At 41.2% G+C, this 20,102-nt stretch overlaps 2 protein-coding genes across 4 annotated transcripts; both read right to left on the bottom strand.

Annotated features, from left to right (window-relative positions):
* Nucleotides 1-792: 792 nt before the first annotated feature.
* On the bottom strand, nt 793-6,729 carry LOC135502492 (protein amalgam-like). Its single transcript, XM_064795389.1, has 9 exons — nt 6,157-6,729; nt 5,468-5,571; nt 4,390-4,633; nt 4,047-4,147; nt 3,501-3,750; nt 3,113-3,276; nt 2,257-2,491; nt 1,830-1,936; nt 793-1,655 (listed from the first exon to the last, which is right to left on the bottom strand). Exons 1-9 carry the CDS (start codon nt 6,212-6,214, stop codon nt 1,407-1,409), a joined length of 1,512 nt encoding a protein of 503 aa, XP_064651459.1. The 5' UTR covers nt 6,215-6,729; the 3' UTR covers nt 793-1,406.
* A 4,668-nt stretch (nt 6,730-11,397) lies between these two features.
* Nucleotides 11,398-19,693, bottom strand: LOC135502376 (uncharacterized). 3 transcript variants are annotated; one of them, XM_064795165.1, is made up of 7 exons: nt 19,441-19,693; nt 18,831-19,057; nt 18,277-18,418; nt 17,913-18,003; nt 17,089-17,273; nt 16,729-16,856; nt 11,398-16,313 (listed from the first exon to the last, which is right to left on the bottom strand). In XM_064795165.1, the coding sequence occupies exons 2-7, from the start codon at nt 19,038-19,040 to the stop codon at nt 14,805-14,807; spliced, it is 2,265 nt and encodes a 754-aa protein (XP_064651235.1). In that variant the 5' UTR covers nt 19,041-19,057; nt 19,441-19,693; the 3' UTR covers nt 11,398-14,804. The 3 variants fall into 3 exon arrangements, with proteins under 3 accessions (XP_064651235.1, XP_064651236.1, XP_064651234.1); XM_064795166.1 differs by having other exon boundaries at nt 19,546-19,693; XM_064795164.1 differs by lacking the exon at nt 19,441-19,693 and adding an exon at nt 19,178-19,260.
* Between the last annotated feature and the right edge of the window lie 409 nt (nt 19,694-20,102).

Raw genomic sequence — 20,102 nt, 5'->3', positions numbered from 1 at the left:
ACCTCCTATTCTACATAAGTAGTTGCCATCAACAAATTGCACAAAAAAAGGAAAAATTCAAAATTTCTCCGATTTGACCCAATTTAGCTGGCATCGACGCTTTAAACGTGGAACGATTCCTCCACTTGAGCCTATTGTAAAAGTGACTATTGTGATGGTCATGGGGATGGGTTTCGTTTCGAACACCTTACTCTGACTCATTGTTATACATGCAGGATTTTATACAGGCGCCACTCAACCGGTTATATAGCGCCGACACAGTCCTTTTTTCAAAAATATATCAGAGATATGTTTCGCCATTATAAATAAGCTTAGAAACACTCTTTGGGAGCAGGCTGATCGGGTGGTTTACTCATGAAGTCACTCATGTACACATACGCATGCCTGGATTCACATATGGCAATGACCTTGACACTTTGAAAACAATGGCGACCATTAAAACCCCGATTATCGGTGAGCATGATCGGCTGATCATAAAGGGCAGTAATACTTGTTCTGGTGCACGAATGGATGAGGTGTTGAACTGTATACCTTCTTTTCATAGACATATGATTTATTTTTAGTGTTCAATCATTCTTTCATGATGTTGTATTCACACCCACCAGACTTATTTGGCGATGTTACTATATCAATAGGGCGTTTTTCTAAAGTAGTCATCACCTCAATTAGGTACACCAAATATTCTAAAATGCTAAAAAATATATTTTACGATAGGGAAGTTGAGATCGGGGAACTATTGCGGATCTCCTATACGTATACAGATAGAAATGTACACAAAATCGTCCTCTTTCTACAAATTTTTATACATATACGCGTAAGGATCCTCGATAAGTCGCTGTTCTCAACCTCCCTAATAATAATGAAAAGAAACTTATAGAATACATTCTCTGTATCAAATCTATTTATCCGAGGATGATAGGATGTTGCTCTTGTGAGAACGATGATCAGAAGTTTGTAAGTTTTCGGCGAAATCTATTATTCCCTCCGACGCAAAAACTTATTTCTGTTATCAGGCATTGATCTGTGTTCAGGTGAATGACATGGTACTCCTCGATAGCTATACCAGATACAATTTTCAAAGATTAAAGTTCAACTGGTTTTTCAAAGTCATGCATTGAAGTTTAAAATCAAGAACTGATAAAGACTACATGTAGTTCTCATTAATTCTTGATAATATTAGCACTCTTTATAATAATACATGTAATAATGTTGAGTTCGTATATAGTGTTTTTCCATGTGTCCCTGCTCAAAGCACTTTTTGGACACCACATCATTACTCCAGTCTCCACAGCAATCAATCAGTGGTTTCAAGGACCTTCTCAGTTTAAAGATAGAGTCTGTTCTCGACCTGCTAGTAGATTTCGGAAATAGGAAAGGTGTTTTTATAAAGCTCCTGCCAGATTCTCTTAGACTACGGTGAGTAATCCATCAGCCTTTGGGTGATCGTCGAACTCCAAATTAGGATCTTGCACCATACATCTATAGATACCTTCCTCGGCCACGCTGACGTTTGCGATATTGAGCTTCGAAATGGTGACGTCATCATTTTGTGTTGAAGTCGTCACGGAGTATTTCTTGTTTGGTGTCAGAACCAGTGATCCCATCGTGATGACATTGGGCGTGTGAGCGTTATCGGAAGCGAAGAGCCAAAATATCTGAAAAAGAAGTGACACAGAGATAAGTAGGTAAGGCTATCCATCATTAGCCCATTGAAATAGGCATATTATAATTAACGCGACTCAGATGTACTATGGTTCTAGTTTAAAAATGAGCATATCCATTTGTTAATCAGTGTGAAGCTTGATGGATGACGATCGCCGAAAACTTACCTGACCACCTTTAGAGCTGAGGTTCTTCACTTCGCAAGAAAACACAGCGGTACTCCCAGCCGCGACATCCTGGGTCCCAAGGGCGTTCTGGATGCTAATGCCAGTGCCTGTAAACATTGAATAAAGGTATTCAGATTTCGCGCTACAAAAGTACACTCCGCTGTTGGTATCCTGTGTATATCGTTTGGTAGCGGAAGCAGAAACGAAGAGCCTCGGTTTCATGATCGAGAGGTTGTGGCGCCCACCGCCTCTCTCAAGAATAATGGGTCGAACCTAGTTATGTTGACGAGTTAAGATGCGGTTCTATAGAGACTCATGACTTTCTATACCTCGGAGAATAAAAGCGTTTTGTTGCAGCTGCTTGAAAACCCAGATTGATCTCAATCTGGGAAACTAGCTCGTGTATGTGAGCGGATCATTTACATACCAGACACTTTGGGCTCTATCAGAAGGTATCCCTCCATCATTGGTATACTCCCGTCACTGTTTCCAATCACGGAACAACGGTATTTCCCGCCATCCTCAGCGGTTACTGACTTGACTGTCAGCCGATAGGTGTCACCAGTAAAAGCCACGCCATAATGGTGGCGTTTCTGGTGCTCGATCTTTAACCCCTTGGTGATCAGGTGAGCGTATTTGCCGAGCATCTTGGACCACGTGACCTACAAAGAAACATGGCGCCAACGGGATGAGAATGGCGATGTCGTGTGCGGTAATGATATACATGTTTTTACATTCATGCAAAACCGATGTTCAGAAATCACATACAAAAGTGTACTCGGTATTAGTAGGCGTAGAGCATGAGACATGTTCATTTGCCCATTTGTTCACTGCAAACCGGAGCGGCTTCCAGGAGTACAGTGTCCTCCCCAAACCACGATCAGAACATTTCTCTAGAACGGAATGTAACCGTCCACCAACCTGAGATTCGCAGGCCATGTCAAAAACCGCCTCGCAACACTAGCAAAATCTTTATTAGCTACCAGCATGGTTGTGAGCATGGTGTCCAGTAGGCACACTATGTTTCGGGTCAACTATAAAATCCCACCCCTAAGTTTTCCCTCGTCTCATGTTAAAAATGTTTGCGCATTAGTAGCCATGTAGCATTATACATCATCACCCAATTTAGGCTATTTTAAGGAGTTTTCGCAAACATCCCTCCCCCGAAACCAATGCCATCGCCTATCCTATAGTTTTACATTTTTGATTGGAGTTCGAACAATGGGATAGGCGTTCGTGTTGGCGTTTTAGGGACTTCGCGAAAACTCCCTATTATTACATACCTCGTGACCTCTGCGATTCTTGATCACACATGCGAGGTTGACATTGTTGCCATGTACCGCCGAGATCACGCCAATAGTATTGGTGATTGTGGCTGGAATCTGCGGTGATAAGGTTGGTTTCGCGGTGGTAGTAATGATAGGCTTGCTGGTCGTAATTGGTGACGCTAGAAATAGAGGAGTATATATATATTTATATATAGAGAGGTAAACAAAGGTTCGAATGGCTGAGGAGAACATAAGGTAAAGATAAAAACGTTAATGTCCGGTTTCCTCCTAAATATCTTAATGCAGTGACGCAAAATATCAACAAATATATCAAAACTACAAAATTTTATATCTATATGATTTTTGGTGGTATTTTACCTTTGGACATGACTGTAGTACTTACTGGACCCCACGGATAGTTTTACAGTTCCGGATGGGTTCTTGTCCCAGTCCTGCCCAAGAACCTGCGCCTGGCACTTATAAACGCCAGAGTCGCTTGAACTGAGGGTATTGATTACTAAGGTATACATGACGGTTTCGCCATTTTGGCTGAGGGAGGCGGTATATTTCGTCTGGTCAAGAAGCACCATAGGACCGGCGGAGATCATATCGGCTGAGAGATGGGATTTCTCTGGCAGTTTAAACCACAGCATCTGGAAAGAAGGTCACTTTCTTTCAGGGCGAGGGCTAGATCCAAAAATCGTGATGAATTAGGTGATAGCCTACACGTGACATCATATAAATGTAATTATTAAGTTTCAACAAAAAAGTTGACGTTAACCGGATAATATGACTTTAAACATGAGAATTCCAAATACTGAGTGCAGCTTTTATTTTGATTCTTGAGACAGGACCATTTAGCCTTCCTGGTCAAAAGGCACGTGTATTTCATATTGCACCTCAACAAAACATTGCCCCGAAATTGCCCCGGATTCTATCTTGAACTCACGCTGTTTCCCGCGTAGCTGGTCACGTGGCAGATTAGCTTGACAGACTGCCCTTGTTTAGGCGAGTTTGGTTCTTTACTGACTTGGATCACTGGATCAGGCACTGAAGGAGAAATACTGAGTGATTGCATGCTATCATAAATGAATAATGCATAAAGGTGTCACTTTACCGCGAGTTCGTCCTGGCAGGATGACTTTCTCGTCTTGTCGCCAGATGGCTCTTATCATAACAGAACATAACCAGCAAATCCACGTCGAGTGATTGAAGCTCTTCGTAAGGTTTGCGACCCCCCCCCCCCCCTCCCCCGAGTCCCTAATGATAAACTTCCAAGACCATTAACCAACCTTCACTTTGCGCTCGCGTTATCTCTCCGCTGATTTTCTGCCCGTTCACACCGGCACCCTGAATGGCGCAATCATACTTTCCAAAATCGGAAAACGTCATTTCCGTTATTTTGATGGTAGAGGTCGCTCTGTTCGCTGCTTCGTCTTTTGTTATTTCGACTTTCATATTCTTTCCCGGTACCACTTTCATGTCTCCCAAGGCGATCATTTCCGATTCGTAAACTCCCTGCCTGTACCAGACGAACTGCAACCATGACAACGAAAATCCTAAGGTCAAGGACATGTATAACTAAAGCACTCTAGAAAGAGTCATTGGCAAAGATTTGCGGAGGGGGGATGAATACAGAACTTTTTTATCAAAATTTGCTCTTATCCACTCGTCGACCAGTCGCCAAGAGTGTATTTTGAAAAAGCACTTGTGAGCAGGACCTTTCTTGGAACATGCGCTATATACGACATTGGGAGTTTCCGCATCGCTTACGATTACGATTACGATTACGATTTCAAAGTCGTAATCGTAATACTCTCAAAACGGGCATGAACCAGAAATTTTGTTTCCGCATTCACACCAACGACTTGGTGTACTGTAGTGTAGGCCATATACTCTGCTCTTATGCTCTGGGTGCACTTTTCTCGGCGCTAAAACATGATCAAAATCGCCGTTGATCTCATTAAATGCAGTTCCTATGTTTGACAGATATGTTCTAAAGTATTCTTCAATGACTATTTCACCTTGAATTTGATATGTAGCGTGGAAAATAGGCTTTTCGCTTATCCATGTAATCGTTTTTTGACTTACGAAGATCAGCCGGAATCCTCGTAAGAACGAGACGAAAGTACCATCGACGATTTCGCCGGGGATGGCGTAGCACCAAAAATCGATGACGTCAAACACAAATCGTAATCGTAATCGTTATCGTAAGCGATGCGGAAACTCGATATTACATTACATTACATTTACATTATTTTCAAGCAGACAAGCAGACCAACTTGCGTTGTTTATAAAATTACAAGAACTATTTGACATTACTATTTTGGGACACCATGTTTACTTTTTTTTGTTTACTCTTCTACATACGGTGAGGTCTTCATTGTAATCTTTAACCGTGCAGTCAAGCTGGACGTCGTCGCCAACAGACTTGGTATGAGTGCCGATTTCGCCGTCAAACGACGCCCCATTTGCTGAAAATGCAATGCTTCAGTTTCTTCAAAAGCAAAGCCTTTATTCTAGGCAATAATAAAAGAAGAACAATACATGAAATGAAACATTTCAATTAAATGGCTTAGATGTGTTCTCAAATTCAAACACAAATGTTTCTTTTAAACTGTACTTTTTGAAGACATTAGACGTCCCCACCGTCTCGTTACTCGCACCCTCCCCTTAAAAGTATTGCCAGGCGAATTGCAGACTTTACCAGGCGAAGTGCCTAGTTCCAAAGAGCATCGCTGCAGAATATTTTAGAATTTTTTCTTTCTTTTTTGTACAGGATCCTCTTATGAGCACCAATCTTCTGCCATTCTGTTTATGGTCATTAAGTGAGCACAGTTGTCATGCGATGTAAGAGAAAACCGAACCCGTGGGGAAGTTATGACTGGCCTCGTGAGCAGGCCCCGGATAGGATTAAGCCACGTCAATCATGGTCTGAAGATAATTGAAAGTGCTCTTGTAAATACGGGAACAATAAAACTCCAGTTGCCGGTGGAAAAAAGATAACACAATGACCTGTAGTGAGTTTGCAAGACACCTGTTGAAAAGGTAATACCAACCCGATCCAAATATCAGGACAGCTACCAAAAATATCGAAAGAATCATCGGAGAATACATGACTTTCGGCGATACGGGCAAAAGAGACGGCACATGGAAACGATTCGATATTTCACAGAAGTTATTATCTTATCAAAAATATACTTAAACTGTCCACCTACCAATTAGGTCAAGCAAACAGAGGAGTGATGTTGATAAGTCAATGAAATGGCGTAGCTGTAGATACGCGATTCCAGAGGGGAGTAATTACCTGTATTTTGTCTTTAAATGTTCGACCACCCACTTTTCCACCTGTTTTAATTACAAGACCTGTTCTTGTTCAGCCGCCCGTCGTATAGTTATGACTTATTTTCATTGTTTACCAATGTAAACAACAAAATAATATGCTGTTTTCAACTGCATTAGACTTAGTAGTAAATTATTTGAAATTCGACTCAAAGCTGTCCACTGCGTGGTATTTTCCGTATCACGGAGGCCGAATCAAGGGATACTCAAGAGCGATGAGAACAGACCTCGGAATGGAAGCGTTTTTTCACCATAGCTACATGAGCTTAGCCTATCAAACTCACTCGCGACAATTAATCAGCTTTCGAACTCTTGTCATTTTTTTATTGATTTGTTTCCATAAATGACGGCGCTCGCTATGATTGCATCAGTGTGACTTGCATATTGTGTCGTATCACTTCGTCGACGGTCTCTCATTTTAGAGACCATCTTTGAATAATTTGGTAGACGATTTGTCATAAGAGAGACCGTCCTTGAAATGAGAGCCGGTTCCCGACCTGGAAATGTATCGGGTTCCTTTGCAACACAACAAAGCGACGAATGCCAACCTGTAGTATCTGAGTGAGAGGCCATATATCACGAAATTCAAGCAGTAATTAAGCGTATTAAAAGAAGAAGTGAATGTCGCAATGCTGAAGAGCATTGCTAACGTCTCCGCCGTTGCAGGACTGTACTTTGGTAAGAGACAAGACCACTAATGAATATTCATAGGTTGGAGGGTCCAGGCCTATCTATTAGACGAGTGCATGTTTTTTACTCTCAAGTACATATTTGGAGAGGTATTGAAAAAATATTTGTTGTGGCAAGTCTACAGATATAAAGAAATTATTTGATGAAAAAATTAATTTCGAATTTTGCTAATTGGGTAATAGGGGGCGTGTTTTGAGTTTTTTCTGCCAGTTGGCTGAAAAGAGTGGAAATATCAAAGTCTGTCTAATTTGTCGATTAAAAAAAAATTTCCGTGGTCAATCACCATTTTATTTTTCACCATTTACTTGCCCGACTGTCCGGAATAACATAATCTAAATTTCAGATTCACAACACCACGCGTTCTTTGATGCGTCGCGGTCAAACATTGACAATTTAACTGCTAAAAGGCTTAAAAAATCAATTGTGGTCTTGTCTCTATTTACACTACATTTTGGGTCAATATAGTGAAAAATTTGAATGTGCTCAAATCACTCTAATTCATTTAGAATATTGTATTGCTGATGATTTAAGGTCAAAACAAGCTAAAATAATGAGAAAAAAACTTAATTTGACCCAAATAAGAGTCAACCTAACCCCGGTCTAAGTTCGGTTTCATTTTTACAAGTCTTGTTGTGTTGCCATTCATTTTGTAATTTCTTTGAAACTACTTAGGCCTTGATTCTGAAAGTTGTGCCCTAAGCAGCAAAGATATTACTAAATCACATCCTAAAGTTTCAGCTCCATAGCTTGCTTATTCTGGCCAGGGCAGGTCTTTGAATTTGGTGCTGTTGGGTGCAAAATCATGACTTTTTGTCGATTTTGTCCTCTTTCGTCGCTTTGGCACAGTTGTACCACTCTTTGAAATGTCTCTCATTTCTCCAAAAATGTCCAGATATGACTTTCCTTTGTTGGAGAGTTGTGGGATGTCATGTACATTAGTTTGAAAAAAATCTCAAAATGTTAACCCCTGAAATGTACCTTCATTGAGACAAGACCACTAATGAATATTCATAGGTTGGAGGGTCCAGGCCTATCTATTAGACGAGTGCATGTTTTTTACTCTCAAGTACATATTTGGAGAGGTATTGAAAAAATATTTGTTGTGGCAAGTCTACAGATATAAAGAAATTATTTGATGAAAAAATTAATTTCGAATTTTGCTAATTGGGTAATAGGGGGCGTGTTTTGAGTTTTTTCTGCCAGTTGGCTGAAAAGAGTGGAAATATCAAAGTCTGTCTAATTTGTCGATTAAAAAAAAATTTCCGTGGTCAATCACCATTTTATTTTTCACCATTTACTTGCCCGACTGTCCGGAATAACATAATCTAAATTTCAGATTCACAACACCACGCGTTCTTTGATGCGTCGCGGTCAAACATTGACAATTTAACTGCTAAAAGGCTTAAAAAATCAATTGTGGTCTTGTCTCGTAATGTGTATCTCTGGTATGTAAAGTAGAACCACGTGCACACTGATGGCGTCACGAATAAACAAAATACAGTCGAAACTGCCAAGAGATTGCCAATACAGCGCATGTCACGCTGGTGGCGCCGCCGTTGCACGCCATCTGCAACTATCTTAACCTTTGACCTCATGATGCCGACGCAAATCAGCGTGTTTGTTAAAATCAAAGAACAACACGGAAATGCTTGGTTCGTCAGAAAGTCATGAGCTAAAAGGGCAAGTTTAGTAAATTCTGGTAGATTGTAGTCATACCAACAGTCCCTGTAGTTATCGATACGAATTTTTCGGAAGAAATATAACTGAAAAGACTTAGAAACAATTGCTGTTGTGATAATGCCGGCGATGATTCTGTAGCGCTTACGAGTAGTGAGTGCTGCTGCAGCCTTCAGTGGATTCAAAACAGCCACACACCGCTCCGCCGAGAAAATAACAATTATCCATGCGGACATGAACTCGAAAACCTGTTCGACGTATCGGATGAACTTGCAGGCGACGTCATTTTCACTGGCAAGGTCAATCTCGTAGTCACTCGCGGTAATGAACGCGATACCCTTGGCCAACCAGAAGCGGAAGCCAATCAGAAAAAGAAGTCCGGTGTCGGAGATTGCGAGTGTCCTGAGATACTGCGCCGAGATGATGTCGCGGTGTTTGTTTTTCGTGAAGATTACGACCGACATCGTATTGCCAAAAACACCGATGACGACGACGATGATGTTGATATAGGCCATAAAAATCGACACGGCGTATTGCATATTTTCTAGCACCCAGTTTCGATCGGAGGAATCGATGCAGTCTATGTATTTCTTGGGCCAAGTCGACCCAAACACCGGCGACGGGAGACTGTATAACTCGTAGGTGTTCCCCATACTGCTTAACCGCATCCCACGCAATGACGCCGCGGACTTACATACATGTACACGTATTCAATCAAGGGATTCTCTATTGTTTAAACTTGATCTTAGCGTATCCCTGCATCCTTGTCTGTCCAGTCAGAACTAGTTCAGTTACTTTGGCATGTCGCTGATTTCCAATTTGCTCATATTATACTACATGTACAGGTTAAATTTCAAACCAATTATCCCAAAAACGATGACTTTTGAAATCAGTTTTGTCACGGAAATCTAATACACATCCCCAAGACAACATGGTTTATCATTCGAGAAATGCTGTGAATATATTTTGTAGTGCCTCAAGGTACAGTGAAGTGGAAAGTTTAAGTGCACTAAATTCCGACCACGTCTCAAATTTTCCCATGAAAAGAGGTACGGCATCAGCTATGGAGACCAATGCATGCAGGGGCGGAACAAGGTATTTGAATAATTCTAATTCCGGTCATGCGCGAGGAGAATGAGCAGATGGTCCAGATTACGCTTCTTGTCCTAAGCAATGACAGCCTCATGTTGAGCAAAGAAGTTAACCGGCACCTCGAAAATATCAATCATCATTCAATCTCAAAGTGTTGATTATGCAAAGTCCTTTTTTCTTGAATGTCATTTTCATCACAGACGTATAGCACATCACGGATGTAGAGTGCTACATGTATACAACCGTGTTCTCATATAAAATGTCGATGAAGCAGTTGTATTTTGTGTACATTCTATTCAAATGCGTCTTACGGTACACGCATCTATAGTTTTAGTACATGTATACAGGGCCTATTGTTTTATTACTAGACTCTGTATACTGAATATTGTAGATGCGTGTACCGAAAAACACATTTAAATAGATTTGTTTCCATATCTCTTTTGTTGTCAAATCTTACCTGGCAGAGGAAATATAATTAAGGAAAGAATTCTGCCGCATCTTGTGAGCTCCGATGTGTGTCAACTCATCTTGAATGCGCAGTGTATATCAATAAAAACCTCACATTGTATTTTTCAATCGGCAATTACAACTTCTTGAGACACTCTCTAAAGTTACCTTGCAAACATGTATGTACCGAGAAAAAAATTGTGTGTCAAATCTTTTGTAAATGTATTGGCAATTTTATAAGTGAAGTATTCATTGAAACACTCTGAAATGCCTAATAAAAAGGCAAAGGATTTGCGTGTTGGTCCCCACGGCCGCGCGGTTTTGTGACTCAAACAACGGAAATATAGAGGGCAGCAGCTCTGCAAGCTAGTCATGATGTCATCTGCGTGCATTGATGTAGGCGTTAGTTCTAACGTCTGCATTATCTAATGAAATTATGTGAGATAATGCCATCGTTAGGAGAACGCCCATTTTTCGCTTTGTTGTTTTGGCAAATTTCAGTAAATTTTCAGTATAAACTGGAAATAGATGGCTGAAATCACAGCATGCGGACGAGGTTGGTTGGTCGACAGGACTATTTGAAGAATGTAAGAATCTTGGATTTCCGAAAGTTTCTGTTAGTTTTCAATGCAAACCGCGTCAGCAGATAAAATGCCACCTAGAAATACAAAAATGAATTCTTTCCAAAATAAAATCACTGACCTTTTCTGGCTGATCTCAGAATATACCGGCACGAAGGAGTATTCTTGTATACAAGTCAAAATAAAATATCCATTTGCAACTCTTTCCTCAAGCAGCAATTTGGGACTTCGTGACTTCCTGCAAATATGGACTTGGCGACCAAACGCCTGGGTAAATTCTGCAGGATTGTCCCCTGATGAAAAGAAGACAAGACCTTTGGCTGGAGCCAAAGTCAATGAAGACAAAGCTGTGGGAAACCGCCGAAGACATCCAGTGAACAGCCGATTTTGTCGCGGCACATGACTTGAGGATATACCCAAAGGTTACGTTAGAACAAGAAAGCGCCAAATTACCATTACCAGCTATTGCGGGCCTAGCCAATTAAGCCAATTAGTGCACCTGCTTAATTGGTCCTGGCAAGCCTAATGGAAAATGCATAGGAAATATCAATAAAGTTGGCTTTTTGGGCGGGGTGTTAAAATAATCCCAACTCCCGACTTCTGACACAATTCTATATATGTCTAGGTATTTACTGGCAAAATTTGGAGTGATTTGGATGGAAATTCGATGTGTCCATCTATAGGTTGAAAATTTTGGTAAATCTGTAATGCTTCACTCGTAGCCCGTAGTGTAAATTCCTGAGAAAGTGGGTTTTGGGGGCTTTTCTAGCTGCGCTAGCTCCGAAACTATACATTTGATACAAACTCCCGACTTCAGACGTGGTTGATATAACTCTTAGGATTATATTCCCAAGATTTCAGCTTTATTGGAGAAAAATTCATAGTGTCCATAGGGGGGTTGAAAATTGGAGGATTTTCAATTTTTTCCCAACAAATATGCGAAAAATATTACTTTCCACCTAGAATTAATCAAAATTTCGCAAACTATCATAAAGTACTTCCTTTCAACAATCATTTGTGAAGCTTTCAAAACTTTTGGCTGATTTATTTGACCCTAAATCAGCAAAAACCAAACATTTTAGTGTTTGTATGCACCAATGCAGAGGAGGCTAATTGCCAGATTAATTCACACCTTTCCAATCTCAAACAATAGGAATGATGGAGTCTCCCTCTATTCAAAACAGAGTGTGCTAGGCCCGCAATAGCTGGTAATGCACAGTCTCTGCAATAGCGCCTACTGCGGCTTAACTTTAGTTTGTAATTGACAAATCTTCAGAGTCAGAATATCGAGCAAGAGTGATTGGAGGGCCATATCAAGGAGCAAAGAATTATCCTTTCAGCTGAAAAAACACGTTTTACATCAACCTGGGATATAGGGCTTTCTCATGAGTACCTCACAATAAAAGTGACATACGCGAGGGGCTATTGAAAAACCTTGTAGACGAGGATGTCAGTACGTGAAAAAATAAGTGTCTCAAATCTCATGCGTCGCTTAACAGAAAAAAAATATGGACATATTTGGCATATCTAACATGAATATAATGGCTAAGTTTGCTGCAATTTACAACATAATCGGAGGATATTACATTTCATGGATCTTCAGAAACGGCGGAACGTGATATGCAAATGAGAGAAAAAAGTCACTAGCCTGAAGCGATGTAGTACTCCACGTTGGTTCACACTTCAGATAATGACTGAGAATCAGCGTATACAGTGACATGGCCGGTTGCAAACTAGACAGGTTTCGCAAACCTTACGAAGAGCTACAGCGACGAAGTACGTAATATATGTACATGTATATGTAAATGAACTCATCAATGTTTTTTGTTTTTTTTACTATTTCCACTTTTCTTTTTTCAACTAATATAAGTGAACAGAGTGTAAAATGACTCACGAGTGTCCATCCTGAGGAAATCAGGAGTTAATGTTTATTTCTAGTTCTATACATGTACAGTGAAAAGGTACACTGGTCAGTAAAACAGCTGATCTGGTATATGGGCCTAGAATTCCCATTGCACCAACTGTGAAATTAGTCCCAAAAAACCTAAAAAATTAACAAAAACCCATTAAAATGGTTAAGAAATACTTTTTTGATAGTTCAAACAACCACGGATCCGTGAAGAAACTTATTTCACAGTCGCTGCAACAGGAGTTTACCAGTGTCGTAAAAAATTAACATGTGATGGTTATTTTTACTAATCAATTTTATGAGTGACGGACCAATTAATCTGGAATAATGAAGATATGTATAATTATGCATACATTAGTGCTTCGCTCAGCCAAAATATATGGACGGATAATCATGCACATACAGTATACACATGTAATAGTGAGTCCAGTTTTACATTCTGGAAGGTTTTCATTTTTCGCCAAGCCGAAAATATTACATTAATTTATACAGGTATGATCACTACACGCTCAGTGATTGGTCGATTCAAAAATAACTCACAGATGGCCTGCACCAGGTAATCGCTAAAAATAGCTCTTGGATCGTACGACCCACCCTCCAGAAAGCTATTCACACGTGTCCCATATCTCAGCCTTTAACTTCCTCAAGTGAATGTGAATAATTGCTTATGTGTAACATAACACACTTGACCTCTTCATTGTCCACCGTGTGTGGGGGGTTCGATTATAAATCATGCGTGTATGAACATTATGAAACAACAATAATATAGAATAGAATATGAACATATATGGACGCGACACAAATATTCCTTGAGACACTTTATTATATTACAAATACATGGACCACCAATCACTCGCAATCAACGTCCTACCATAAACCTAACATTGGCCTACGTAACAGGCTGGGCCTCTTCTAATTTCAAACAACCTCAGTTCCTCATCAGATGAACCTGTCCTGCCAAACCAACATGCCAAATAGGGCGGGGCAGAAACCAGGTGTGCCAACCGAAGTCACACACAACAACTATAAAATATGCCAAAACTGGCTCAGTAAAACTGGCATAGAGGGGTTTAATTTATGCTCTGGGCATTCATTTAGCTTCCAAACTGGGCACCATATGGAAAAGGTGAAAAGATGGTTTAAAAGGGTCTTTTGTCCTCTTGAAATAATTGTGCAAGAGTGAGAAAATGGCTGAAATTAGCAGACGCCCCTGGCCTGTTGTGTACAATAAATCCAAACAAAACTGAATGCTGCCTACAACAACACCAAAAACCCCTGATATTTATTATAAAATTATTAGCATCAAACAAATAATTTTACTAAACCAGTTTAGTAGTTTTGAATAACTATTACCATAGCAACCAAACTATTGCATCATCCATAGTAGACCAAGATCAAGACAGGGGGCAGCACAAACTGGAGCTACCAAATCAGAGACCAGTGTGAACAACTATGGAGAAACGAGGTAAATAACGATTTCAGATGTATAATTTATAGAATGTTTAAACAAAACCTGAATATGGAGCCCTATGTTAAAAAATTACCATTATATCAAACGGTCAGTATTTGTAAATTTCGTACTGGATCTATAAAATTCCCAGAAACAGTAACCAGAATGTATAGAAATGAAACTGCAGAAAATATTTGTGGTCTTTGTGACCAGGTTTGTGTAAGAGACGAACTTCATTATTTTATTACGTGTCCGTATTTCCGTCACATGCGAGTAAGGTTGTTTCCAAACTTAAAAGAATTACCTCAGGTTTTTTATCATGAATTTTTCCATCGCATTATGACTAAATGTTCCCGGGTAAACTTAGACAATATTCATAGTTTTTGTAAAGAATTCATCAGCTTGGTCCACCATATGTAAATGTTAAATCATGTAACCTCTTATACCCGAAAGGGTTTTTTGGAGAGAAATAAATTATGTTATGTTATGTTATGTTATGTTATGTTATGTTATGTTATGTTAAATCACCAGTGGCATAATAATATTTACAAAAGTCCAATCGTCTACATATGTATACTCAATCATCATCGCGACAAGCTTCTTGGTGGGACTGCTATTCAACCAAATTTCAAAGGAATAGATACCAGCAGACGGTAGCTCGACGTCATAAGTCAACACTGACTTCCCGCCCTTTTCTTCGGCAACCTGCTTAAACCGTTTCTCTTGGTCGCCATTCCACTCCAGAACTCCAAATGTGTCCAGGTTGGAATTGGCGACGAATTTCACGATGTGGTCTGGCTTCGACGTTTTAACGTGATATTTCATTTTGGGGTCAAGAGGGGTTAGGCCAGCCTCAGCTGCTTGAGGTAGAGGCCCGATGATATCATACAGCTCAGGGAACAGCTCCCCCTGGAAAGGGTCGTCGTTTTTTATCATGTATTGGGCCAGTCTATCGAGAGTGGTCCCAGTGGTTTTACGAAATAGCTCTAAAGTGAAGTTACCAGGTTCGGGGAGTTTCAGCAGGATTGTAAGGGTGTTGCCATCGAGCACCCCTGCGCAGTGGCCGCTGGGGAGTCTGTTGCCACTGCAGTCGAACAATAGTGGCTTGTACGTCTCATGCAAGGGCACTTTGAACTTGATGCTACACTGGCCACCCTTGCCTGCCGTCTTGATGGACGAGTCCCCACTTAAATCTTTTAGACCGAGGGATATAAATGTATTGTTAGGCCCGTGGATATTTCCGTTCTTACAGTAAGCTGGGAGTTCATTTGGTAAAGGCGAGGTACAATTTATTAGGAAAGTACCCAACGTTGGTAAGGTTGAACCACCCTCTTGCAGTAGGTCGCCATAGATCATCAGCGCATACTCCCCCTGTTCATACATTCTAACGTGGCAGATAAGTTTGTCCTTGGTGCGCTCGACATAGACTTGCCCATCAAGTAATTGATTGTCCCTCAATCGATACAGATGGGGGGCCTGGGAAATTGGGTCGGAATTTGGGGTGGAGATTGCGACCAACTCCTTCCCCTTTGAGAGGATCATCGGGCCTTTATGACTCTCTAACTTAAAACCGAGTTTTGCAGCATCGGGTTCTATTCCCGCGCGTTTGCAGAATTTAGGATGGTACCCCTTGTTGTTTCCCTCGCCCGTGCAGATGATCCTGTATGAAGCAATGAATAATTGCCGCTCCGCTAGCTCACCTTCCGCCTCGGTGAGTTTACCAAGAATTTTCACAACAAACGGGACATTCCCGTAAGGTAAGCGTATCCGCACTTTGTACTTATCGCCCTCGCGATAAGCTAGTTTCATATCGTCTATCTTGATCCAAGCGTTGTCCTTCAGCATTTCCATGGAGACTAAAGTCTCCAGCTTATACTTGGATGTGAATTCAATATCAACCTCGTTTTGCTTTGTTTTTATCAAGCCTTCCTTGTTGGACGTCAGGTTAACACCGAGGCAACTGGCCGCCATTTTCCTGTGCGGCCTTTCTAGCCAATCTGTGAAGTTTTTGTTTGGTGACTTCATCAGCTGAAATTAGATACAGTAGAACCTCTCTATTAAGGACACCCTCGGGACAGACAAGTGCAGTCCTTTACAGTGAGGTATCCTGATTAGAGAGGTCAAACTGAATGGAAACAACCAATGTGGGACCAAAACTATTGTCCTTATTAGAGCGGCTATAGGTGTCCGCGAAAGGAGGTTCCACTGTATTTAAATGTTTGAGCGCGCCACATTTCGAATAACTTGATTGGCGATGGAAACTTGAAAAATCCAGTCTCGCCACAACAACAACAGCCAAACGGTGGATGACCAAAATCGCGCAGCTACAATTTTAAGGCAAAGACGAATTTTGCGTGCAACTACAAACCTCAGAAGATATTTGCTTGGGACATATCGATAAATAGATACAAATCGAGTGTCTCATCGTTTAGATAGGCCTTACCTGTTTGTCAGGAAGACTTTCATTTTCATTCCCCATTGGCCAATGGGTCTCGAAGAAAGCCTTAGGATCGGAGAGAAAGTAGCTTTCCTCCCACTCTCTATTGAAGATCGTCTTTCCATTCTTTTTTTCTGAAAAAAAAAGAAATTCAGTGAGCCCATCCCTCTTGGACCGTTCATTCGAACATGTACAGGATGATTTCCCGATCGGTCACCGCCAAAGGAAGACCTACAGCCAGCTTGGTAGAATAATTTCCAGCCAAAACGGTGGTGCTGATGGTCTGCCACCCTTAAGCGTATTGGATCATGGAATGTTCAGAGGGAAACTCAAACATACAAATCTCGTTAGCTATTCGATCCTTACCAATTTTTCCTGCTGCCCATGTTGGATCACACAGGAACTGCCGCCCGTTCAATCTGACAATGACCCAGGCGTGGTCGGTGTTTGTGGGGAGGCCATTGGTAATGCCAAACTCTTCCTTATCACCGACCCGATAGTTCCCTCCCTTTGAACAACCACTGACAGTCTCCATGTCAATTTCTGCATGGCTGAAATAGTTGGCATATGTCATCAAGAATTTCAACCGTTGACCATAGGCACATCATTTTGGCTCGAGCTTGAAATCCTAAAGCAATAAGAACTCTTTCAAAATGACGTGAATGCCAATTTCAAGGGTAGGAGTCATTTCTCTGGAAAACAACGAATTGACTCCCACCCTTGAAATTGATATTCACTTCGTTTTGAAAGGGTTCTAATTGCTTTAAGATTTCACAATCCTAGCCAAAATGGTGGTACCTATCTTCATGTCTTGCTCTCATAAACAAGCCAACCAAACCACCTAGAAGAGAGAAGAGGGGACTACGATCTATCGCCTTACTACAGGCCACTGTAGACTTAAAGCCCGCCGCAAATGGATGAACATGGCCGAGTCCGGAATGTGCCAGGGCAACACATCAGATCAGACACCACATGTGCTCCAGAACTTCCCAATCTGGGACATCGAGGAACTGGCCACATTGCCATACGGTACGTCAACGAAGACAACGCTCTGGGGATCAATGTGGGAGGAACGAGAGACGACAGCCAGGTTTATTTTAGAGACATAGGCCTGGATCTGTCTTTAGTATACCCACAAAAGAAAAAAATCCAAGGCTAAGAAGAGGGTATCATGAAGGGGAACCGCATACCTGCACAGTTCCTTAACTATTCCACTGTACCCAGCGCATATTGCCCTTCCAGTTACCAGGCAGTCTTCTGCTTTGTTGCTTACAGGGCGCCCTGTAAAAGAAGGAATATAACCTTAGTCTCACTCCACAGTTTCATTAAATCCATCAGACGTGACGTCAAACCAGTGCCTGGTGTGACACACAAGGCATCACCAAGATGCATGCTGAGACCAAACTACTTGCACCAGATACCCAAACCTTCACATTAGGGTCGTAGTTGTATTTGATTGGTGAATTGTGAGATACTGGCAACACAAATTGGTCACTTTGCGAGCGTAATCCCACACGACCCCTACCATGTATATCGTATATACCAGCAGCTTACCGGTATCTAGAAATTCCACATCGTAATCGATATGGGATGCGATCCAGCGGAAGATGGCACGATATTTCTCGAGCTCCGTCTTGCAAGGGGCTATAAGGTACGCCACAAGTCCAGCAGGGTTGCTGCGAAGATTATCAGGAGCCTGAACGGAAGAAGAGACAAAATAGAAAATGAAATTGGCCTTTTTACTTATTGAGACCTTTAACTTTTGAGACGTACGCCGTTCGTAATCACTGGGGTCCAGGAAAATGGAAATACAGTTATGTATGGACACAATTTTGTTGACACTTGATTATCATAGCATTTGAATATCTTTCTACACAACGGCAATGCTAAAATTTATATTTAGTAAGAATTAATGAACGAAATTGGAAATTTCGATTTTTAACAGACAGCGTACGCCTTAAACTTTTATCTAAATTGGCGAGTCACAAAATCTTAAATGATCTTTTTAACATGAACTCCTTCTTCCTTAAATACACGTATCTCGATCGACTTTTTAAATTTCGTGTTAAAACATTAATCATGTGAGCCACCGTATTAAACCAACTTACTGTAATTGCTCTCTGGTCAATTTCCTTGAACACATTTAAGTCAGGAATCAGCTTCTTCTTCTCCCGCCAAACCAGGTCATTCTCTGTAACCAGGCGGGGCTCGCGGCGTGGTCGCTTCGCAGTTGGCTCATCAGACGGCCCGGGTTTAGCTGCGGGTTTCTTTGGATTATTCGCCGCAGGGTCGACGGTGGTACTCACGGAGCAGCCCATCTCACTGCCTTAGCCGGCTGAAATAGAGAATTTCATGGTTAGGAATAAATTAGCGGAATTCCGGATCAGATGTTCATATGATTCGGCAGATTGCAGTTACTTAATTTGAGATTAAAAGATTTTAACCCAAAACATACTTGCACGGATAAAAAAAACGCGGCTTCACTCGCAGAACGCACACAACGTTTTGCCGGAGTTGTATCAAGGCGTTATACTTATAGATATGTATCTAGTTTATGATATCAATGTTAGGACAAGGAAGTTACCTCAATATTACATTACCATTTCGGTCATTTCGATTACAAAGTAATAAGCCAATGATGACCCGTTTACCACAGATGTGAAGAAAGGCTTTTACATAGACTGTCACCCATAAATCGCCTGGAACATATACCCTTACGTTGGTTGCCTGGCAGCAGTCATCTTCTATGATAATAACGGCGCTGCATTCAATTTCACCCGTTGCATTTTGTGTTATAAATCTGAGGTGAAAGATGGTGCGTACCCATACCCCGAGACACTCGATACATCAGTAGTCCAAGTCTTCTCCCCGAGTGTCCCTGTCCAGGCCCGCCGGCCTACTGCTTACGGAACACGAAATAGTTTGGTACAGTTTCACAGCCCACGGACACCCGGGCGCGAAAATGCACTTTTATAGAATATATTTGAAATGGGCGATGAATGCCCTTTGAACAATGGCATAGTATTTCAATGCATGTATACTATCATTCCGCGAATATGTACTGTGGTATTTGTGGCAATCTAGGTTTTATGTCACCAGGAATGAATTCTTTATAAGCAGGATGCATTGAAGTAAAGTCGAATGTGATATGGCCGTTACGCATGGAGAGCCGTGAAAAGAGACTTCGTACAAACACGATATCAATATATTATTATGATAGCAGTTCTTACGGTCCCCAACTGTTATTCAGAGCAAACTATTGATATTAATCTCTTCATTGGAGAGTGTTTTGCTACACATTAGTACATTCCGGTTGTGTTTTGGACACTTTGTTGTCTGTCCCTCGTGTGTCGGTTAGTTCCACTGTCTTCTCACTTGGC

The sequence above is a fragment of the Lineus longissimus genome, chromosome 18 (genome assembly GCF_910592395.1).
Source record: "Lineus longissimus chromosome 18, tnLinLong1.2, whole genome shotgun sequence".
NCBI lineage: Eukaryota > Metazoa > Nemertea > Pilidiophora > Heteronemertea > Lineidae > Lineus > Lineus longissimus.
The sequence above is the reverse complement of the archived record's forward strand: the minus strand, read 5'-3'. Positions and strand labels throughout refer to the sequence as shown.